Source organism: Mustela putorius, unplaced genomic scaffold, assembly GCF_011764305.1.
Source record: "Mustela putorius furo isolate JIRA1106 unplaced genomic scaffold, ASM1176430v1.1 tig00003863_pilon_pilon_pilon, whole genome shotgun sequence".
Lineage (NCBI taxonomy): Eukaryota > Metazoa > Chordata > Mammalia > Carnivora > Mustelidae > Mustela > Mustela putorius.
In genome coordinates this window covers 6,295,950-6,320,223 of record NW_025422015.1, presented here as the reverse complement: position 1 = coordinate 6,320,223, position 24,274 = coordinate 6,295,950, and the positions used below count along the sequence as shown (strand labels likewise).

The following is a 24,274-nucleotide window of genomic DNA, read 5'->3' as shown; positions in this document are numbered from 1 at the left end:
TTGGATTAATACCGAGAGACGCCCCCAAACGTGGGCTGGAGGGCTGTGAAGCACTCGATGCTGGTCACAAGCCACGAATGCCAAGCGGAGGAGGCCACGGGTTCAGTGGAGGGGGTCCTGGGCCCTAGGGCAGCCGGCAGCATCCTCCCCCAAAGCAGCCCCTCTCAACTGCATCCCAGGAGGGACTGCTGGAAAACCGCCCCCGAAACCATCACCCCCAGGGCGTGCGAGTACAGGCCTTCTGGCGGGGCATCCACCCACCACCCATGTTAGCCTTCAACTTGATTCAGACCCCTCCCCGCCATCCTCGCTAACAATAACAACTGCAATAAAGTAAGCCTCGCCATCTGGACACCGCAACGGGTTGACCTTTCTGCCTGTGGCTCCCAGATGCCAAGCTCCGAGCTCCCCCCACCCATCCATCACCCAAAGTCTCAGGGATCCAGAGCACAGAAGAAAAGCGAGAACAGGGTGCTGAATTTGCATAAAGCAAAATCGATTTCGATTCAAAGCGTGCTTTTTGCTCTAACACCCATAAACCTCTTCACAGACCACCAGCCCCTTGACAAGCGGCCGAAAAGGGGAACACTTTCCCAGCGCTGAGTGACCCGGTCAGCCCCCAGCCTCCTGGGCGCGGGGAGGCCAGGAGGGGCTGCGGGAGGCAGGGGCCGGGGCCGGGGCCGGGGTCAGGGGCGGGGGGGGGGGCGGGGGGGAGGCGTGGCTCTGGCGGGGCCGGGAGGGGCCCTGCCCATGGTCCCGGCGGGGCAGCGGGAAGGCCAACAGCAGCCACTGAAGGAGCGTCTGAAGAGCACCGCGCCCCCGGGGGTCGGACCTGTGGAGCTGGGGGCCGGCGCCGGGGCCCGAGGGCGGCAGCGGGAAGCGCCCCTGCGGACCAGGCAGCGGGGCGCGGGCGCAGAGGGGCCGGGGCGCCAGTCGCCGTCACCCCACGGCCGCGCGCGCCGCGGACCGCCGTCCCCTCGCTCCCGTGCACCCCTGCCCACCCCCACCCAGGGCTGCCGCCTCCCTCCTCGCAGTCCAGCAGGTCTTGGCTGGGTCGGGGGGACTCCTCTCCCTGGCGGCCCTGCGCGCGGCGGGCAGACATGGGCGCACCAGCGCGGCGCGGCAGGAGAGGGCCCTGGGGCGGCCGCGGGGATCATCCAGTCTCCATACACACGACCTCCCTGGTCCCCTCTCCCCATCCCTACACCCCATCCCCCCGCTGATCAGGAGGGTGCCCCCTCACCTGCTGGCCGCCGGACACCAGGGTCAAAGTGCCCTGCCACCGCATTATCTTACAGGTCAGTGGGACTCGCTAGGACCGGCAACCCCGAAGGGCCCAAAGTTCGGGGAGGGGAAGCACACACCTTCGTGGGGCGGGGTGGGGGGAGGGGAGGTCATGGGAGATCATGGTGAGTGGAGTCGCTTGTGTCCCCCCACGGTTTCCTAGCCCCAGGTGCTCTTGCTGGGGACACTGCCCTATCAGGTTTCTGACAATGCCTGAACTGCTTCCCGAAGGTGGCCCCGTCCCTTCCCAATGTTACTGTTCAGCCCGTGTGTCTGCAGAGAAGGCAGGAGTCCTTCCCCAGGCCTCCCCCAAGGCCCCTGCTTCCGAGTAGTGTGGCCTGTGACCTCCCTGCGGAGCTCACGCTCCCGGACCGCTCCTACACCCCTTTCTCTGGGAAGAGGATCCCCTTGTCTTACGTTGGCTGTGCGGGATTCTATGCTCAGGGGTAAGGCATTCAGGAAGTCCCCCAGCAGTGATGGGGTCTGAAGCTCTGTGGGCAGGAAGGAAAGGCCAACCCACACCAAGAATGCATATCTATCTCTATGAAGAATGACCACTGGCCCCTCTGTGACGGAATGGGCCAAATGTAGCTGACTTGCTACCAAGGAGATGGTAGCAAGACCACTTCAGGGGCTTGACTTTGGCCTCCAGTGCTGACAGGTTGCAAAGTCAGAGGCAGTCAGTAACTCCATTGGCCTTGGTGACAGTTTCTCTTCTGGACATATGTATAACCTCCATCATTGTCACCATGGTCACTCATTTGTGTGCCCCTCGTGCCAGTTCCAGGGGATCCATAACCACATCTGACCAATGTCAACCAGCTAAGTCATTTTGTCTCCTTGGTCATTCAGTGCCTTTCCTGTAGTGTTGCTTTCCAGTGGGGGGCAAAGTGATTCAACAAGGAGCCAGTCTAAGTGGGGTAAGTCAGAAGAAAGTCTGACTTACATGTGGAATCTAAAAATGCCAAGCTGGGAAACGGAGCCAGGGAGGGGGCTGAGAGACCTGGGGAAGCACTGGTCAAAGGACACGGACTTCCAGCTATGAGGTGAACGAAGTTCTGGGATCTCACGCACAGGGTGGTGATTCAAGATTACAGGACTGTGTGGAACGCTTGACAGTTGTTCGAAGAGTAAATCCTTCATGGTTTCACCACACACAACAGCAAAGGGTGAATATATGAGGAGCAGAGATGGGAACCAGCCCTACTGTGGTTATCATTTCACACCCTATACGAGAATGGGGTCATCACACTGTGTGGCTTAAACTCACACAACGTTCTAATGTCTCAGTAAAGCTTGTGGGGGCGGGGGGGTACATTGAGCCAGTCAGCCAAGTCACATTTTTTCAGGCTCTCTTGGTCTAGTATTAATCACACAGCACCATGATTTAGTTTTTTCTGTTGTGAAACACAGTGTAGATGAGATTTTAATGACATTCTGAAGACGTAGTCTTCATCAGCCATGAAAGAGAGTGGCAAGCAGTCTGGTACCTCAGAAAGCTTTGGCGCAAATATTTGTCATTATGTGTATTTTTAAATCTCGTGACAGCTTACAGCCTTGATATATTTAGAAGCAGTATCTTTTCTTCCCAACCCTGACCCACTTGTGTCCAACAAGGCCTTGAGGTAATGGGGCAGCTGTGGCACCCGGTTAGTGAGGGAAACAAGGAGCAGAGAAATCTAGCACCTGTGTGTCCAGGGCCTTGTCCTGCCCTAAACAAGACAAGCAGACTCCCAGGGTTCAGATTTGTGGGGTTGAGTGGGAGGACTCGGGAGGAGGGAAGCTGCCAGGAGGGCAGGGACCAGTGAAGGGACCCTGAGGCTCCATGCTGTTCTGAGCCTGGAGAATTTCAGGAGTTTGGAGGGGAGGTGGGGCATGAGCACAAAAAGGTGCCACATAGGCCCTATGGCAGGAGAAAACCTGGCATATCTGAGGAACTGACAGAAGTCCAGGCAGCCTGGGGTTCAGAGAGAAGAAGGAAGTGTGACCCCTCACGTAGGTCACAGCAAGAGGTGCTAAACAGGGTAGGTGTCTGGTCAGAACCACCTTTTCTAGAAGGTTGCCCTGGCAGCAAGTGTAAAGAATGGGTTAGAGGGATAAGAGACTCTTTTTGGGCAAAGGTCACAAAGAAGCAATTTTCAGACATGGAAAACACAACAACCAAGGCTCAAGGGAGAAGAGCTAAGCTTTGCTGTAAACAGGAAAATGCAAATTAGAACCATGGCGATATCAAAAAGAGAAAGGATAGGAACCATATGATCACTTCAATAGATGCAGAAAAAGCATTTAACAAAGTACAACATCCATTCATGATAAAAAAAAAAAAAAAAGGCCCTCAACAAAGTTCATTTAGAGGGAGCATACCTCAACATAATGTCTTATGTGAAAAACCCACAGTTAACTCATACCCACTGGGGGAAAACTGAAAGCTTTTCCCCTAACGTCAGTAACAAGAAACAAGACAAGGATGTCCACTCTCTCTCCACGTTTTTTTTAACATGGTCCTGGAAGTCTTAGTCAACAATCAGACAATGAACAGAAATAAAAGGCATATAAATTGGTAAGGAAGAAGTAAAACTTCCACTATTTATAAATGACATGATACAATATGTAGAAAACTCTAAGGACTCCACCAAAATACTTCTAGAACTGATAAATGAATTCAGTATAATTGCAGGATATAAAATCAATATACAGAAATCTGTTTCATTTCTATACACTAATAATGAAGCAACAGAAAGAGAAATTAAGAAAACAACCCCATTTACAATGGCACCAAATATAACAAAATATCTAGGAATAAACTTAACTAAAAAGGTAAAAGACCTATGCTCTGAAACTATATAAACCTTGACGAAAGACATCAAAGATGACATAAGAAATGGAAAAATATTCCACATTCATGGACTGGAAGAATGAATATTGTGAAAATGTCTGTACTACTTAGAGCAATCTATAGATTTAATGCAGTCCCCATCAAAATCCCAATAACATTTAGCACAAAACTAAAACAAACAATCCTACAATTTGTATGAAACCACAGAAGACCTCAAATAATCAAAACAACCTTGAAAAAGAAAAACAAAACTCTGGAGGCATCACAATTCCAGACTTGAAGTTGTATTATAAAGCTGTAGTCCTCGAGACAGTATGGTACTGGCACAAAAGTAGACAAAGGAAGAAAGAATATGCAATGGGAAAAAGACAAACCAATGGTGTTGGGAAAATTGGGTGGCCACATGCAGAAGAAAACTGGACCATTTCATGGTCCTTCCTCTCCTGCGTCCACGGTATCCTCTGTTCCCTTCTTTTCTTTTTTTTTTTTTTTAAGATTTTATTTATTTATCAGAGAGAGAGTGGGGGAGAGAGCGAGCACAGGCAGACAGAATGGCAGGCAGAGGCAGAGGGAGAAGCAGGCTCCCTGCCGAGCAAGGAGCCCTATGTGGGACTCGATCCCAGGACGCTGGGATCATGACCTGAGCCGAAGGCAGCTGCTTAACCAACTGAGCCACCCAGGTGTCCCTCCTCTGTTCCCTTCTACAGTCCATCCTGTCCCACCCCTTACCTGTCCGTGACATCCCTCCCTGTCCCCTTCTGTCCTCTCTTCGCCCATGCCATTTGTCTGAGACAGAATTCTCTTTCAGGGGTCTGAAATATCAGGGCTGCTGTTCTCTCCAACCCTGTAGGTGCTGGGAGTGGGAGCTGGGCGCCCAGGAGGGGCCCTGGCAGGGTGTGAACACCTCCCCAGCTCTCCTGGAGACTCCCTGCCACAGGCTCCCATGGGCTGTCACTCTCTTGCTCCTGACTAAAGCTGCCTCAGCTGTTAAGGGTTGTTCTCTGGTCCATTCTAGAATTGCCCCCACCCAGCCCCCCATGGCCACATGGCTGGTACTACTACTCCTGGAGCTACCTCCGGCTTTGCTTCTTTTGGAGGCTTAGGGAACATGGATTCCTTTTCCTTTTGGGACCCGCCACCAGCTTCCTGTTTGCTGTGTCTCTGCTCTGCCTCCGTGTCCCTTAAACAGAGTCCAGTGCATAGTTTTCAGAGTGCATTTAGAAGCCGTTCTTTGGTGGAAGTCACATTGCCTCTGCACCCTCAAAACACACACACACACACACACACACACACACACACCACACAAAAATAGACTCAAAATGAATGAAAGACCTAAATGTGAGACAGGAATCCATCAAAATCTTTGAAGAGAACACAGGCAGCAACTCTTCAACCTAAGCCACAGCAGCTTCTTCCTAGAAACATTGCCAAAGGCAAGGGAAGCAAGGGCAAAAATGAACTATTGGGACTTCATCAAGATCAAAAGCTTTTGCACAGCAAAGTTAACAGTCAACAAAACCAAAAGACAACTGACAGAATGGGAGAAGATATTTGCAAAGGACATATCAGATAAAGGGTTAGTATCCAAAACCTATAAAGAACTTACCAAACTCAACACCCAAAGAATAAATAATCCAATCAAGAAATAGACAGAAGACATGAACAGACATTTCTGCAAAGAAAACATCCAGATGGCCAACAGACACATGAAAAAATGCTCAACGTTACTCGGCATCAGGGAAAAGCAAATCAAAACCACAGTGAGATACCACCTCATACCAGACAAAATGGCTAAAATAAAAAATGCAAGAAACAAGTGTTGGGAAGGATGAGGAGAAAAAGGAGTCCTCATGCACTGTTGGTGGGAATGCAAACTGGTGCAGCCACTGTGGAAAACAGTATACAGGTTTCTCAAGAAGTTAAAAACAGAGCTACCCTTAGATCCAATAATTACACTACTGGTTCTTTACCCAAAGAATACAAAAACACTAATTCAAAAAGATATGTGCCCCCCCAGTGTTAACAGCAGCCTTGTCTACAATAGCCAAATCATGAAAGCAGCTTAAGCGTTCAATGATAGATGAATGGAAAAAGAAGTGGTGTATATAGACAGTGGGATGTTATTCAGCCATAAAAAGAATGAAATCTTGCCATTTGAAATAACATGATCGGAGCTAAGAGTATTATGCTAATTGAAATAATCCAGTTGGGAAAAAAAAACCAAATACTGTATCATTTCACTCATGTGGAATTTAAGAAACAGACAAACGAAGGAAAAAAGGGAGAGAGAAATCAAAAATCAATGTTAGGGTGTACGTGTGGTGCAGCTCTGGTGAGATGGGACCCAATCGCTTGTTCTGAGAAGGAGCACCGAGCAGGCGATATCTGGGGTGGGGCTGGCCCAGCCCGCACGTGGCTTTTTCACTGTACCGTGATTTACGTCCAGCTTCAGTTGCTTTTTTAGATTTCTCTACGGAAAATGATAGTCCTGCCTCGTTCCGTCACATTTCCTGAAGGCCCATTCTAGTGAGGAGAACAGGGAAGATAAAGCCAAAGCTATATCCCAGGCCAGCACTGCACACATAGCTGCATTGAGCCACGTGTGGCTGCTTAGACTCATAATTAAATTAAGTAAAATGTAAAGTTCGATTCCTCACTCACCGTAGCCGCATTTCCTATGCTCAAAAGCCACATATGTGTAATGACTACGCTATCGGACAGAGCGGAACACGGCCATCATCACAGAAACCTCTATTGGTCAGCACTTAAAGGAGAAAAGTAACTGGCTTTTCCCATATGCAAAGATGGCTTAACATTAAAAAATTAGAAATTAATAAAAAAATAATAAATCATTAGAAATGCACATTAACAGATTAAAGGGGATAATGTAATCATCTTAATAGATGTAGACAAAGCACTCAGGAAATTTATGTTTGTACAAACATAAATAATACCAACATTAAAGACAAAAGAACCAACTCATAATAACAATAAAACTACGTGGTACCCAGGAATAATTTCAGTCACACATGCACACATACCCTTGTGGAGAAGATGACATCGCCAATACAGAAGATAAAGGCAATGTAAATAAATCTAGAGCTATGTCACGTTCTAGATGGGAAGATTCGGTATCACCAAGATGTCAGTCCTGCACAAGATAGTCCACAAACTCAAAAAAAAATTATAATAAAATTTCCAGTAAGGTGTTTCACAGAACTTGACCAACTGACCCTGACATTATCCAGAACAATTAGGGACCAAATAGAGCTAAGACATTCCTAAAGACAAAAAAAAAAAATTGGGAATGAGAAAAAGAGAGACCATCTTTATGATTCGTCCATTCATGTAATCATTTGACAAATACAGAGCATCCATTCTATATTCTAACTTAATAGCTGGGAACCTAGTTAACAAAATAGCCAGCAATTCCTCCCCTCATAGTGCTTGGTCACATTCAAATATCAAGTCTTGCTCTGAAGCTGTAATAATAGAGAAGCTGCGGTGTTGGGACAGGCATGGACGAACAGCATAGGGAGACCAGAAACCAAAGCTTGATACGGGGTGGGGTTTGATAGAGGAACCATGTGTCCTCACGGAGAAAACATGTTCTCGATACACACGAAAACCCTTTATAGGTAGATTAAAGACCCAATGTGAAATGTAAAGCTTTAGAACTTTTAGAAGAAAATACAGAAAAATATCTTCGTAACCTTGGGATAGGTAAATACCTTTTATGAGACATGAAAAGCACAATCCACTAAGAAATTGTTAATTATTTGACTACATAAAAATTGATAACTTCTGTTCAAGAGAAGTCCCTAGAGCTTAAATAAACCACAGAAGGGGAGAAAATATTTTTTTCTCAGGAAATTTCTCAAGAAAAAAGTTACCCAGTGTATGTAAGAGACTGCTACAAAGCAATGGCAAAAAGGTAATACAGTAGAAGATGAAAAAAGTAGGAATCGGCATTCCCAGAAAAGGAAACTCAAAAACCCAACACTAAAAGACAGAAATGAGGAAAATGCAAATTGAATCAATGATCTGGTTAAAATCAGATTGACAAGGAAAAGAACAAAACTAAAGAAATGGACAAAAGAAATATACTAATAATATTGCCAAAGAAGAAGTCCACACCCCACTGGTTAAGAGTGGTAATTGACTCAACCACACAGCCCACAATGAGGCAGAATTTGAGAATTAAAACACGTATTCCCATGGCCTTTGCAACTGCCCTCTTTGGTGGACAGAGAGAGTCTTGCCATGAGCACAGGGACACGTGTAAGAACAGTCATTGCACAGAAAGTGGATTAGTAGTTGCCTAGGCTGGGCTGGGAATTAACTATAAATGGGCACCAGGGTCTTAAGGGAGTCATAGAAATATTTGCAACTTGACTATGGCAATGGTTGCACAACTTTGTAAATTTACTTAAGAAAATCATGAGGGGCTCCTGGGTGGCTCAGTGGGTTAAAGCCTTCAGCTTAGGTCATGATCTCAGGGTCCTGGGATCGAGCCCCGCATAGGGTTCTCTGCTCAGTGGGGAGCCTGTTTCCTCCTCTCTCTCTGCCTGCCTCTCTGCCTACTTGTGATCTCTGTCTACCAAATAAATAAATAAAAACTTAAAAAAAAAAAAAAGAAAAAAGAAAATCATTGAATTGTGTACCTTAAAGGAAATAAACTATATGGTATGTGAGTGATACCTACATAAAGTTGTTTTTGAATTGTCATTCCAGCTTTATCGCAATGATAATAAAATTGAAAACAGCCAATATTTTTATAAATTGATTGTTGTAGAGATTCAATGGAATACAAAACAGTTGCTTAAATAAATAAATCAGAGCTACCTACAGGGACAGGAATAAACCTCCACAGTGAAAAGTAATGGCCGAGGGGGTAAGAGCAACTTGCCAGGTGATACAATGTAAATGGAAATATTTACATAAGATTTGAAAACATATAGAACCATGCCACATAATGTTTATGAATACATATAAATACAGCTATGGCATTTGAATTGGCACAGAAAGGATACACACGAAATTCAAGGTAATGATTGTCGCTGGAGAGCAAGGAATGGGGATACAACTGTACCTGCAATGTTTCATTTCTTAAACAAAGGAAAACACTGAAGCAAAAATGGCAATTCAAGTGTTTGTTATAATATTCTCTGTCATTTTCCTGCACATTGACAGCGTTTATTATGACCTGCCTTCGGCTCAGGTCATGATCCCAGAGTCCTGGGATGGAGCTGCACATCAGGCTCTCTGCTCAGCAGGGAGTCTCCCCCCACACCCCACCCCCGCTGCCTGCCTCTCTGCCTACTTGTGATCTCTCTGTGTCAAATAAATAAATAAAATCTTTTTTAAAAAAATACAACATAAAAGTGTATTTTATTTGCTCTTCCAGTTGCTCCAAATACTGGCTCTTTTACATTTTAAAGAGTTGTAATTGCCAAGGTGTAAAGCATTGGTAAATTTCCCCTGTATTTTATAATCATCGTCAATGGTTGACTGATTACTGGCCTCAGGATGGACTCTGCTAGACTTTTGGGAACCCGGGATGATGCAGAAAGCCTGAGGCGGATCATGTTGGAGCGCTGTCAATCGTCTGGAGCCCAGGTCAGTACATGTTGTGTGCAACAGTGACACCTAATGGTCAGTGTCGGTACTTGCGTGCGCTCTTGGACGAATACTCCGTTGGGTTTGGTAGCTTTTCTTCTAGAGGCCCTTACAAGAAAGAGAACGAAGGATTCAGTCTGGAGGAATTTTTTATTTATTTGGCAGACAGAGATCACAAGTAGGCAGAGAGGCAGGCAGAGAGAGAAGAAGGGAAGCAGGGTCCCCGCTGAGCAGAGAGCCCGATGTGGGCTCTATTCCAGGACCCTGGGATCATGACCCGAGCCCAAGGCAGAGGCTTTAACCTACTGAGCCACTCAGGCGCCCCCATTCTGGAGAATTTTTATATTTGGTGAGCTCCCTGCTCAGTTGACCGAAGTCGGTGAACACCAACTGCCCTCCCCACCCCACCCCAAAACACCTAGACTAGTTCAGAGATAGTGCTTTTCCTCCTCTTCCTGGAGTTAAGGGGGCTGAGCTTTGCATCCTGAAGAAGTTTGCTCCCAGCATCCTGGGCAACACCAAGCTAGTGTCTGAGGTCCTTTAAAAATAATGTCTCAGGCCCACATTTGAATTGAGATTTCAGGCAAGAAGTATTTCTGTAGCTGGGTAGGAAAGACGGCATGGGGTCGGAACACAGTGGTCTTTCCCATTTCAAAGCAAGTTGGTGAGCTGCATAGATGTTAGTGCTAGATAGGGCTAGTGTCGAAAGATCATAGCATGTCCAGACCACGTGAGACCTTAGAATTTATGTTACCAGCTCCACGGGCATTGGGATGTCTTGAAGTCCAAGAACATACATGTGACTAAGAACAAAATTGACCCAGCAAATGCCTGTATTTCTGACACTCCACACAGGAGGAGTACTGAGTACCCGTTCCCCAAACAGGCGACACCAGGAGAGGAGCAGACCTTCCTCCCCACAGCCATTCATAAATTCACTAAATCGGCACAATAGCAAGCCACTAACAAAACTGCTTCCTCACTTTGACATTGGAAATCATCACCAGCCTGAGTCTTTCAAAACTACCCCAAAGCGACATCTTCATTTGAAAGTTGTTAGCTGAGGGTCAACAGGGTGGCTCAGTTGGTTAAGCCTCTGCCATCAGCTCAGGTCACAATCTCCGGGTCCTGGGATGGAGTCCTGCACTGGGCTCCCTGCTTGGTGGGGAGTCTGCCTCTCCCTCTCTCCCTCTGCTCTTCCCATACTCATTCTCTCTCTCTCTCTCTCTCTCTCTCTCTCAGATAAATAAATAAAAATCCTTGAAGGGAAGGAAGGAAAGAAGGAAGGAAGGGAAGGGAAGAAAGAAAGCTGTTACCTGAGTAGTGCAGGGAGGAAGCCCAGCAGCCCTAGGGTCTCTGCAAAGACCTCCCCCCACCCAGCTAAGGTGGGCCCATTAGGACAGCACACTCGATGGGCTCAGACAGGGCGGGGCACCTCCTGCTGGGCTCAGCATAGGACAGAAGAGTGACGAGGAGAAGCTGGGCCCAACTCAGGATGGAAGCCTGAGGCAGCATCATCAAACCCTCCAGAATTCATTCTGGGAACACAGCAGGTTTCTTTTTCTTTTAAACAGCTTCACTGGGGTGCCTGGGTGGCTCCAACTCTTGATTTTGGTTCAGGTCACAATCTCAGGGTCCTGGGATTGAGCCCCACGTCAGGCTCTGGGCTGAGCATGGAGCCTGCTTAGGATTCTCTCTCTCTCTTTCTCCCTCTGCCCCTCCCCACCCCTGCACACATGCTCTCTCTCACTCTTTCACTCTCTCTCAAAAAATAATAATACATACAGAGCTTTACTAAGGTATAATTAACATACTATAAACTGCATGGATTTAAAATGCACAATTGATGGGTTTTGACATCTGCACACACCCCCGAAACCACCCCTTCCATAAAGAGGATGATGTATTCATCAGTCCCTCGGCAATCCCTCCCCCACTCCCATATCTCTAGGTAACCTTTCATCTGCTCTCTGGCACTCAAGATTAGTTTAGGTTTTCTAGAGCTTTATATCAATGGAATCACACAGTATCTTGTCCTCTAACTGGCTTCCTCGGGCGTAATTATTTTGAGAGTTGTTCGAGTGACATCTGCCAGTAGTTAATGGCAGGGGCTGCAGGCCTGGCTGTGCTCACAGTCTGGAAGGAGGCTACCCCATCCACATCAATCGTGATAATTCATTTGGCTTCCCAGCAGCCCCTCAGCAGAGGAGTGGAAGCCCAGAGAAGATGGGGGAGAAGCTGGGCTCAGCTGCCCTTGGGCCACGTGAGAAGCCGCTTGGGGCAGTTTCTCTGCGGGTGTCTTCAAAGGTGTTCAAAGCCAGAGACAGAGACTGTGGTCTAGGGCATCCAAAAGATGACTGTCACACTGTAGAAAACTGGAGGTGGAGCCCCACTAGAGTGTGAGCCCTGAGGGCAGGGGCCACTCGGTCAGGTCCTGGGGTGGAAGAAATAGGAAAACCTTCTTGGCGCTGGACCCCCTAAATCACCCTGGTTAAACAAGCAAAGGCAAACCTCCCAGGGCCCCAGGCAGTGCTTTGCCGATGAATCAAAGGTCAGCAAAGCCATAAATCAACCGCATTTGCACCCAACAGATTGTGAAGAGTTATTTTGAACTTGACTTGGCCAAAAAAATTCCCTGGCGCTGAATCAACTTCAAGAACACAAACAGAATGGGGAAACATCCATCTTCCTCCTCTCCCCAGCAATGAGAGCTGGACACTCCAGGGCCAAGCTCCCCACAGTGAGGGCAGCCTCCCTTCCTGCAGTATGAGGATCCCCAGTGTGTGTGTGTGTGTGTGTGTGTGTGTGTGTGTGTGTGAGACCTAGGCTGCCACAGGGTGACAGGTCTTCCACAGAGCACCCCCAGCAACTGACAGACATAGAGCTTAGGGGTGGGGTGGGGGTTGGAGGGATAGTTCCCAGGGTCCTTCAGCGCCCCCAGGAACCAGGGTCTGCACAGGATTTTCTGGCCATAGAACTAGCCTGATGCTCACCTGGGCTGTCATGTCACTGATATCAGTCCCATGCTGTCCAGGCTGTAGCCCATGAGGACTCTTTCAATTAAATATGCATGCACGTATGGAAAGAAGTCTGGAAGGATCTACGCTTCCATGTTATCACATGTCAATTCAAAGTGCCTGACTTTTCTGAATCTTTTATAACGAGTGTGTAGTTTAGCATTTTTTAAATTTTTTTTTAAAGATTATATTTATTTACCTGACAGAGATCACAAGTAGGCAGAGAGGCAGGCAGAGAGAGAGGGGGAAGCAGACTCCCTGCCAAGCAGACAGCCCCATGCAGGGCTCAATCCCAGCACCCCAGGACCATGACCCAAGCCGAAGGCAGCCCGGCCTCCTCAGAGATGGTGTTGTCTTCTCTCATCCCAAGTATTAATGCTACTAAGTCTTTCACCTTAATTTGACTCAGGATATATTCACGTCCTGTCCACTCTGGGCCCTCAGACATAAAATGAAGTGCTCCATGGGCTGGCTGCTACTGAGGCCGAACCCTGGCTGAGGCAGGGCGGGGGGCTGCCCCATGTGCTCAGCCTGTCCAGGCCTCTGCGGCTCTCAGTCAGTGAGGTGAAACTCCGCCCTTTGCTGCCTCTAATTCCCCATTGCTTTGGCGGATTGGGCTATATGTATTACCTCCTTGAAATAATAAAAGAATGACCTTTAAAAAAAAAAACCCACTGAGCCACCCAAGTGCCCCTAGTTTAGCATTTTTTAAAAGGCAGTGGTATGTAGCAATGAATTTTTGTCTTGTTATAAAAACCATTAACTATGGAAGATTCAGAAAAAAATATGTAAAGACCAAAAGGAGGAAAGTGTCAGCTGGAGTCATAATCCCACCATTCGGATATACTCTATTGACCATTTTAGAGAATTTCTTTTCTAGAAATATAACATGCATTTTTAACAAAAGAGAAACGTGGTGCATTCCTTTTTATGATCTACTTTTATACTTCATATACACCACAACTTCTTTATCCATTCATCAGTCGATGGACACTTGGGCTCTCTCCATAACTGGGCTATTGTTGAGAACGCTGCTGTAAACATCAGAATGCATGTGTCCCTTTGAATCAGTATTTTTGCAACCTTTGGGTAAATACCTAGTCGTGTGATTAATGGATCATAGGGTAGCTCTATTTTTTCCTTTTTGAGGACCCTCCATGCTGTTTTCCAGACTGGCTACACCAGTTTGCATTCCCACCAACAGTGTAGGAGGGTCCCCCTTTCTCCACATCCTCGCCAACATCTATTGTTTCCTGTGTTGTTAATCTTAGCCATTCTGACAGGTATGAGGTGGTATCTCATCAAATTTTGATTTGTGTTTCCCTGGTGACAAGTTTCCCTGATGACAAGATGCTCAACATTTTCTGTCCTTAACATCCTCTGATCTATCATTTTAATGGCTTATAATATTTCATTAAACGGATGTACCATGCTTCATGTAACTCTTTCTTTCCTTCAAGGTTTTCAATTAATAAATATTTCTCTGTTGCCTTCCACAGGCAAAGGATCACGGTGCCATTCTCCAAAGATGCCCACCACATGTAGACGTGCAGGAGGATTGCACTTTCTTGCCCTGTGTAATTAGGTGCTGCCATGCCATGTCTGCTTGCAAGCTTTAAGAATCTGCACAGTTGAGCATGTTCTCTTCTTCGGGCCACTTGGAGGCTGAGGGACAGATCCTCCCTCAGCCTGGGTTTCTGCGTGCACAGCCCCAGCTAACCTCTCCTGGACATGGAGAATGATGTTACACAACTCTGTAATCCTAGCTGTTGGGATTCAGGACTGTTTTGTTTCGGTGACATATCCTCACTGGTCCTGACTGACTAGCCTCAAGGCTGATGGAAAGACAAGGTTAAAGACACTGTCCCCACCTTCCAATTTGCATAGTCTTAAGTGGAAACCTAAATACAAGGAAAGAATTTGATAAAGAGCAACAAATAACCATTCACAACAAAATCATTCCAAAGGGTGCCTTGGAGCAGCTGGAAATGTTCAGCCCCAGAAAAGACAGCAGTGAAGAAAGAATCCGAGAAGGGTGGTTCACAAGTGTTAGAATGGCCTGGGCTGACTTTGCCGAGGAAGGGGGAAGAGAAGAGCTTTGAAGCCTTGAAGCTGAGGGAGATTGGAGGACAACGGTGGGGGAGATTGAAGAGGATAAGAGAGCAAAGGAGCTACATACAATCAAGTGAAAGATAGAACACAAAGGACCCCTCAGTAGGTGACTTTTGGGGAAGAAGGGGCTTTGAGAAAATGAGAGCTAAGGAAGTTCTCAGAGAAAGTAAAAGAGGCCAGACTGAGGGAAAAAAAAAAATCACTGGTGCAGAGAGAGGGACCTCATCTTCATCCTGTGCTGTCCATCCTTCCTTTGAGGGAGAAATGCCTCTATAAACTACCTCAAGAAGAATGGCAACAGTGAAACTGACTTTTGGAGGCTTAATATGACTTGTTTTAATCATGTAGACACTATTTTCAAGAATCAGTTTGACTTCAGATAAAACCCAAACTATTGTGGTTTGTTAACCCTATTTGAGTAATGACTCCCAACAACTACAGGTGTCAACCACACTTTTAACCTTGTCAGCTGTGCAGTCAGTGTCTCAGTCAGTACCAGTTAATGACTGCCCGTCAGACAGCCTGCCTCTGTCCACTGTGTCTGTCAGTCAGACATTGTCAGTGTCAATGAGTCAGTCAATGTGTCAGTTAGTGACAATGTCAGTGAGTCAGCCAGTCAGTGTCAGTGAGTCACTCAGTAAGCGTGTCAGTCAGTGACAGTATTAGTGTCAGTGAGTCAGCCAGCCAGTCAGTATCAGCGTCAGTCATTCAGTGTCAATGAGTCAGCCAACCAGTGTCTGCCAGTCAATGTCAGTCAGGTTCCGTTACTGCTTGCCAGTCAGCCAGCCAGTCACAGTCAGTCAGCCAGTGTCAGTCAGTCAGTCAGCCAGTCAGTGTCTGTCAGTCCACCAGCCAGCGAGTTAACATGAATGGCATTCAACTCTTCTCTGAGTTATGCCTACATGCCTTTCTGCTTATTTATCCAGCATCTTCCTGGGCATTACGATAGGTGTGTCATTCCTCCATAAGAACAGAGAGGTGACATTGTTTCCCCAGGAACTCAGAGCACAGTAATTACAAGCTGGGTCAAGCCCTCAGCCCCTTATTTTCAGCCTGGCTGCCAGCAGTTGGGCTGAGTGCTCCGATTCCGAGAGCTTCCCGAGTTCTAGTGGGCATCAGTCCAGAAGTGAGGCGAAGGGAACAAGGTCACCTTTTGACTCTGAAGAGCCACTTCCTCCCCTGCAGGGGTTTTTGGCAGTCTCCCACCAAAGTGCTCATCTGGCCTTGTTCCGGGACTGGCAAGATTAACACAGTGATAGCTCAGGCCCTGTAACAGCAGGCCCTCCAACTCCCAACCACACAAAGCTGTGTTGTCTATGGATGGGCAGATGCATGGTTTTTCTTGACAAAGCGAGAAAGAGAATAAACACAGCAGCTCCTTTCTCAGGCAGGACTAGAGCTAGAGGAGGGGATGGGTGGGGCCATCCTAAGTCCTGTCCTAAGGCCCAAACTTGAACATTGCCATGGGTATTCTTTTTGTCGCCCAGACACTGTCTCCCTTCTTCGTTCTGAGGGAAACTTAAACCTTCTGCATTCCCTTAAACCTTCTGACACCCCACCAACCATGTGAGTCCCTGCAGAAGCTGACAATCCCAGGACGTGTTCTCATCAGAGCCGGAGCAGGGCATGAGACCCAGCTGCCCCCCATTGTAGTGCCTCATGGTGATTAGTCCAGGGGCGGGCACATGACCCATGCCAGGCCAATTGATTCTTCCCAAGATTCTTCTGAGGCTGAAAGTCCTTTAGCTGAAAGGATATGTACCTAGGTCTGTTAACAGAGTGGCTCTCACTATGTAGGGAAAACCTGAGAAGGAGCGAATAATCCCACATGCAGAAGAAAACCAAAGAGAGAATCCTGACAGACAGGGTTCAAGACCCTAATTCCAACCAACCTCGAAGCTGCTTTGCCCCCAACCCCCACCCCAGTCTCCTGGCTGCTGATTTGTGAGCCATGCTTGTGAGTCATGAGCTCGCCTCATGCAAACCAATATACTTGCTACCCTGTTAGATTTACCCCTTCTGACCTCTTTTGGACACAGCTCATCCCGTATGTGGTTTGCTCAAGACCCTCCACTTCTCCTCTTGAGCCCCTTGCAGCAGAGGTGGGCAGAGAAAGCCAAGGAAGGCCCACTCAGCCCTCAGGAGGGTGCAGGAGACAGTCCCTGAGGGACTCTGAGGCACCTGCCTCAGACACAAGTGGGCTTCCCCAACTATGAGGCATGCACGTCGTCTCTTGGCCTCTGACCCTCTGGTTATGGAGAATGTTCTCTGGCTTGTTTCTCAACAAGCAAAACAGCTTCATAGGCAGGAGACAATCCCACAGGACATCTCCACTTAGAAGGACCCCAGACTTGGTTGAATTCTGTGCTATCAACTATCCTGAAATTCTTGATCACTTTTGAACAAGGGGCCCTGCATTTTAATTTTACACAGGGCCCCACAAGTTATGTAGCTGGTCCTGGTTCTGGGCATTCCCTCATGGTGGGATTTGTGATTTCAAGTAGTTACTTCAGCTCCTTGAGTCCCCTCTCCCATCCCCCATCCCTTCATGCCTCTTCCCCTCCCCCTGACCATGACCATGCTCTTCTCCCGCTAGGGACTCTTCTCCCAGACATGGGGAGCTGTCCCTGCACCAACTAGCAGTTGGCTCTTTGCTCCCTGACATGAGTTCTAGGTAAAATCTGGAGGGCTGGGTTTGTTTTATTTGGAACAATGAGGACCTGAGTGGCTTCTGTTGCTTCTATCCCTTTAGCCCCTGATATTCTGCAGTTCTGCCTCAAAATGCCTTCCAGAGGCTTCCGGAAAAGCTGCATGAGCAAAAACACAGTCCGGCACCCAGCTGCTCAGATTTGAGCAATCGAGGGTTCTGCTGCAAGTTGATACAAGAAGAAGTGGTGTTTGTGAAATTGCTTTGTGGTTCTGTAAGGAGGATTTTAACAGTCTGGCAAACAGGCAAGCAGCCCGTGTACCTGGAAATAGTCCACTGAGCATCCAGCAAAGGCCTGTCCTCGCCTTGGGCCTTGATGTTTCCCCTGGAAAAGGTAGAGTCCAGCCTCTGACCCCCAACAGTGGAATAACACCACATGAAGCAGCCATTACATCAGTCTTCATAACCACAATATTGTGAATGTGAAAACCTGACCTGAGGGGAGAAGCAGACACAGGAGAAAATGATATACAATTTGGTAACAGTCCAGATATGGATAAAAGTGATTTATTTTTGAATCATGGTAACAGTTATGCGACCAGGAACTTTTCACTCACCCGTCCATCCATGTTTTGTGTCATAAAGACATACCAAGACTTCGGAAAAGATTCCAAAGGGGATTACACTGAAATGTGCTGTCTCTTCACTTGTTTTTGTGCTTGTCTTAATCATAGTGAACCAAATAAAATAGCTTTACAGCTTACTAAAACTCAAACTTGTCCTCAAAGGAAGCAGTTTAAACATTTCCAACTGTAAGTCAGCCTTGCAACAATGCCACCTCAGGAGACAGATCGGAGAGACAAAAGCAGCTCTAACATAAAGCTTTTCTTGCCAAAAAAAAAACAAAAACAAAAACTCCGGGAGGGAAATCCAATTTTTCCAGAAAAAGGTGACCTTCTTCAGGACTGAGGTCCCCAGATAATAAGACACAACTCTGGGTGCAGTGTCCTCTTTGGGGAAAAATGAGTAAAGAGCAGATCTGGCTGAAGCACGCTAAGAGGCTGGTTGAAAAAGACGAAGGGGGTCACAGGGAGACACAACGTCACTCTATCACCACTGGCAGCATTGACCGTCAGAAGGCTGGATGCAGACTCTCCTGGGCTGGCTCCCAGGGGTACACCCTGGTGTGTGCCAACAATGCCCACAGCTGAGTGGTGCACTGAGAAGGGTTTCCCTTTGCACTCCCAGTCTGCAGGAAACTTTGGGGGGTTGGGAGCTGATTTTCCACTGGGAGGTGCCTCACACTCTTCCGGATAGCCAGCCACCAAGGGCCCTCATGAGCAAATGAGCCAAGACCTGCCCCACTGGACTTGTAATCCAGAGTGAATGGCAGACGCCCCCTAGAGATGCCAGGGCCCCCTGAGGACGCAGGGTCCACACTGGGGAAGCCCAGTCTCATTTCTTGCCCATTGCAAATGGGTCCCTTTGCCCCAAAACTCAAAGCAGTAACTGGCTGGAAGAAACAGCAATGGTGGAAGGGGCCAATAAGCCTCCATGACTGAGGACAGCTCAGCTCTTCACTGACCCATCTCAACGTTCCTGGGCACAAGTCCTGACTCACTGGGCCTTGGCTCACGTGTGAGGGGCAGATTAGAAAACTCAGCCAGTAGAGGAGCTTGCTGGAAAATACCCTGAGGGAAGTCCCTGAGTCAAGAAGGGTGTGTGTGTGTGTGTGTGTGTGTGTGTGTGTGTGTGTGGTGTGAAGGCCCCAGGAGCAGACCCTCAGGACACCATGGCCCTGCCCCGCCCCCACAGACCAGCAATCGCAATCTCAGAGTGGAGCCCACACAGCAAGGCTAGAATTCTAGGTTCCCCTCATGAGGTAAGAAACGGCTCATCTGAAAACCTCCAGATGCTGAAATCTCCATCAACCAACCGACTACATATGTCAAATGCGATTTGATACAATAAAATTCAAGGCCATGTACCAGGGTTTTTCAAGATTTTTCCAGGACACACCTCAGGTTTACATGGGTACCAAGGGAATACAGGTGCACCCACCTGAAGCTAACGAACAGGAGTTTCATACCTAGCTTGATTACTTGCTGTGCACTCTGAGATTTCCTCTTTCTGGTGTGAACCATAAAATTGCCTTTGTGACCCACTTGTGGATCCCAGGTGCAGCTTGTCAAAACAGGCATGGAGTGTTTCTAGACAAACTCTTGGAGCCGTCAGGGGACCTGTAGACTTCCACACATAAGACGTCACTCCCTCCAGGAAAGGGCCAACCTTATTGACCTCCAGCAGCAAGCCCTGCAGTGTCAGGGAGGGTCATCGAGTGCCACCAGGAGCCCGGCTGAGGGTGAGGAAGCTGGCTTCCCTGACCATCTTTGAAGAAAAGGGGGCTTTACAGAGGCTCGCCCCAGGAGCAGGCTGACAAGCCGTCCTGCCCAAGTGGTAGGGCAAGGCTTGGACATCACTTGCGGTGGCATTGGCGAGTTCCTTAGGATTTTCCCACAGGCGCACCAGACCTTTGGAATTTCTGGATGAGAAGGATGAGCCTGGTGACGTCGGAGAGCGCGGGGAATCGGGCCATGACGCTGTCCACCTGGTGCGGCGGGAAGATGCTGCAGAGCGCGATGCGCGCCCGGGCGCGCGCGTCCGCCTCGCTGGGAGCGGAGGGAGGCGGCGACCCCGACGGTCCCCCGAAGGCGCCGTAGCCCCAGCCGCGTTCCGCCCAAGCCGAGCGGCCCGGGAACTGGCCGGCCGCCGGGGGAAGGGCGCGCGCGTCGGCGGGCCATCTGCGCTGGGGGAGCAGCTCACTGGGCGCGGCCCCGGGGACGTGACCCCCGCGCGGCGGGGTCGGCTGGCCGGACGGGCCCCGGGGGCTCGGGAGGTCGGGCGGGGCTGCCGGGGTCGGAGAGGGACCCCGCGCCACCCATTCCGGACGGCGCGGCTGGAGCGTGAGCCCGGCGTCCCGAGGAGGCGTCCCGAGGAGCCCCGGGTCGTCGCTGAAGGCGAGCCGCGAGAAGCCGCCTTCGAGCGCCGCCACGTCGGCCTCCGGTCGCGCCGAGGGCAGGCTGCGCGCGCCGGGCTCTGGGGCCCCCGGCCAGGCCGCGGCGGAAGCGCCTCGGGGGCCCCCCTGCTCCGCCCCGGCCGCCGCCGCCCGCGCGCCCCTCAGCCGCTCCGCCTCCGCGCCTCGCCAAGCCCGCGTCTGCGCTCGCAGCTCGTCAGCCACCGCCAGCTGCGCCAGGTGCGGCCTCTCGGGGTGGTAGAACTTGCACTTGACGCCATAAGTGCATTTCTTGCCTGGAAGGGGCGGGACAGTGGTAGAGGGCGGGGTGAGACCTCGGGCGGGAGGACGACGTGGGGAGAAGTGCCCTGGGGCCGGTTTAGAAGGGTGAGGGTGTGGCACGCTCCTCCCCTCCCCCCACCCCCAGTGGTGTAGGGCGCTGGACCCCGTAATCTCAGTGTTGGGCAGGGAGATTGGCGGTGTGGAAACTCCCTTTGGCCAGGAACTGAGACCAAACCTCTAGATCCAATGACCTTCGACCTCCACTTCCCCAGGGACCCTGTGGATGGGGCCAGCCTTCGGGATAGGGTGGGAAGCAGGCGCTCGAGGCATAAGACTGCACCTCCAGTTCTGCCTCGGTTTCCACCATTGGTCTCATTCCTTCTGCGAAACATTGCCCTCTCCCTACAGGCTGTTCTAACAGAGGTGATCCTGTAATGTATCGCCCAAACCTGGACCCTGCTGAGGGCAGGATCAAGAAGAGCCAACCTGAATGTATGTGCGGTCGCCTTCATTCTAACAAGAAGTGACTTTGAGTATCACCTAAGGTTTTTAAAATTTCTATGGACATAAGAAGCAAGACCTGGGATGTTAAACAAACAAAATCCAACAATCTTGCCAAAGCAAGTTAGTGAAAGCTGGCTAGAAGTGCTGTGGGATAAAGTCCTTAATTCTTAATGGACAGCATTGACCAAAGTTCGTGAAGGGGTGGGGCAGGTTGCCCACACATGTTCCAGGGTGCCAGAGGAAGGGACTGAGGAGGAGGTGTTTGGGGGTACACTTAGCTTCCTTGCTTCCTAGGTGCGGCTTAGCCCTGTGTATGACCCCAGCCTCTGGCCCTCACAAATCCTCCAGTGCCACCAGCCCCCATGATGTCTGTCCATCCTTGTAATAACCCAGCCAGCGTGCATGGGCCAGACAGGTTAAATTAGCTCTGCAGTGTCACACAGCTAGGTAGGAGTGGACCCCGGACTAGAACCCAGGCTGCTGACTGTGCCCTGTACTGCCTTGATATGGGACCTGACCCAGGAACATGGGGCGTGGGGAGCTACTCACCATAGGGACAGTGCTGCCAGGATGGCTCCGGGGGCTTTGGCTTCCGGCTCAGGAAGTTGCTCAGAGTGGGTCCCCGGCGGCCCAGGGGGTCATCAGGGGGCATGAACCTGTAAACAAGCACAGGGGGGCAACTACTGGACCCCCAAACACTCACCTCTGGCACCTGTATGGGGAGCGGGCCCCAGCCAGCCCGTGCAAGAATGGAAGCACCAGACATGGCGCCGGCCTGGGATTCCCATTCAGGGCCCCTTCTAGAGAACCCCCAGAGGGTGTGTAGCATTTGGAGCAGAATCACCCTTGAGTCTCATGGACCCTAGGAGGGGCCTAGCCCAGCTCGCAGAATCACTGAAGTCTCCTGGCTTCACACAAGTCCTACTTAGTGGGACTCTCGACTGGTTCCGGAGTCTGCATTGTAACAACTTTCCGGGTGATTCTGACCCACTGAAATGGAAGCCTCATTGCTCTAGGGCTCCCCTAGGCCTCAGTCTGAAAGCAACTCTAAACTGCTTTCCCACTGACTTCAACAGAAGTGCCGAGACCTCCACGGGGCGGCAGACAGCCCTGGGCCTGTGAGCCCTGGCTCAGATCCCACTTCTCCCGTGTTGCCCCACAGCTCTGGGGGAGTAAATATTAATAGAGTTTGAAATGCTAGCAGGGAGCCAGGGAGGAAGCAGATCTCGGGGTGGGGGGGGGGGTGGGACACAGAGCCTCGGTGACAGGCCCAACCCCTTCTCGGCAAACCCAGGGAGCTCTGGGGTTGGTCTCAGCTTGTGCAGCTCCCGGACCCCAGCCCTGTTCTGGGATGATACCAGTCTGCCCCCTCTCTGCCCCTTCCTGTCTTCCTGGCATGTAGCTTCCCAACGAAGGGAACGCATCCTCAGTGGGCCCGCGGCTCAGAGAGAGAAAGGGTCCTTGGAAGGAAAACTCCCCTCCTTTAGTGTCATCCACTTTTTATATGAACAGTTGTTTCTAGGCGTCACTTCCAGGTCATACAAAGTTTCCACCAGAGGACTTGTGGACCCTACATGGCAGGGCGAAGGGGGTCCTGTTTTTAATACGTTGGTGTCCCTTTGAGAGTCAAGTGTCATACTGAGTCCCACCGTGCAGACCATGTACACTAGGCCTGCCCAGAATGGGGCAATCCCCAGGCCCAGGCAGCCTCTGTGGCTCAGATCCCAGCTTCCCAGCTACACAGACAGCTTCTCCGAGTTGGGCGCTGACCAAGAATCTTAGGGAGCCGCCCGCTGCGGTTATTAGAGGTTCCCAAAGGCTTCACCTCCTGCTCTCCGCCAGGCCTTGGCCACAGCCAGCTGTGCCAAGAGGGCCCTATGGACGTGCCTGGGGCAATGGGGGCGGGCGTCCTCTCCTACAGGCAGGCTCTGCCTCCTGGCAGTCCGGGGAACCTTCTGGCAGGCCCTTACGAGGGCCCAGTGCGTCAAAAGGACTTGGCTGGGGCCCTGAGCTGTCACCAGGCCAAGGGCAGCCATGATCTGTCAGACCTCAGGACTTTCTGGAACCCACTGTTATCAGACTTGCCAGATTTCTCTGGGCCTGAACTGGATGGAGGGAACTGCTGGCCCTGAGTACGTGGACACGACCATGGGGGCTACTGGGGGGCAGCTGCTTGCAAACCTCTGCCCTGGGGCTTAGGAGGGTGAGAGTAGGGACAGGCATTCCCAGAAATGGCAGAGCCTCTGTTGGAAACCACACCTGCTGCCTCCAAAGCCCTAGCTCTTTGCTGAAGTGGGAGCGATGTCCCAGCTTGCTGTGCTCTCCCCACCCTGGGCTAGCCACAGACCCATGTCCACCTTGCCGGGCTCCTGGCCTTTGCCTTTAGCACACCTGAGGACATCTGCCTTGCTTTCTCCTCACCTCAGCTCCATCTGGGGGCCCCTGCCCGGCATGTGCTAACAGGCTCTCGCCTTGTGTTCCCAACATCGCCCTCCCCCCAGCTAGAGCTGGTTGGTTCAGGGTGGACCTGACCCAGGGGAACCAACCTCGGGGACAGAAGAACCAACTAGATTCTTTTGAAAATTTCAACCAACAGGTAATGAGACAGACTTAATTCGAAGATCTTCACAACCCCAGGGAGACGAGTCCCACATGTAATTCGAAAGTTAAAGACAAAACAAGACAGAAACATAGAATAAGTGAATGGAAGCGCGATGGAGTTCAGCTCTCCCCCAAGATGCCTGTTTCGGCGCTCTTGCTTGCAATCGTAAATGTTTTAAAAATAAAAGCAACATGTTGATGGTGCCCCAACTTGTGCTTCGCCCACCTGTGGGCAACTCGGTGCCAGGTAAGCTGTGTGAGGGCATGGGAACAGAAAGGTCATGGACAGTTGGGACAAAATAGCCCTGTTGGGGAAAGGCAGTCATGAAAGAGAGGAGACCCAGAGGGACAGGGAGAGA

At 49.9% G+C, this 24,274-nt stretch overlaps 1 protein-coding gene and 1 long non-coding RNA gene across 5 annotated transcripts in view; one reads left to right on the top strand and one right to left on the bottom strand.

The window, feature by feature from the left end:
* Positions 1 to 9,457: 9,457 nt before the first annotated feature.
* Positions 9,458 to 24,274, bottom strand: part of ZC3H12D (zinc finger CCCH-type containing 12D) — a 36,943-nt gene continuing 22,126 nt past the window's right edge. For 3 of the 4 annotated variants that reach the window (XM_045066248.1, XM_045066249.1, XM_045066250.1), the window contains 2 exons: positions 21,864 to 21,970; positions 18,065 to 20,824 (listed from right to left, as the gene is read on the bottom strand). In XM_045066248.1, coding sequence (XP_044922183.1) covers positions 20,019 to 20,824; positions 21,864 to 21,970 — 913 coding nt within the window. In that variant the 3' untranslated portion in view covers positions 18,065 to 20,018. Of the gene's footprint in view, positions 9,848 to 17,837; positions 18,011 to 18,064; positions 20,825 to 21,863; positions 21,971 to 24,274 lie in introns of those variants that run through there. The other variant, XR_006602310.1, reaches the window with a different exon arrangement.
* Positions 20,898 to 24,119, top strand: LOC123387835. Its single transcript, XR_006602311.1, has 2 exons — positions 20,898 to 21,302; positions 23,911 to 24,119. It is a non-coding gene; the product is annotated as an uncharacterized LOC123387835 (long non-coding RNA).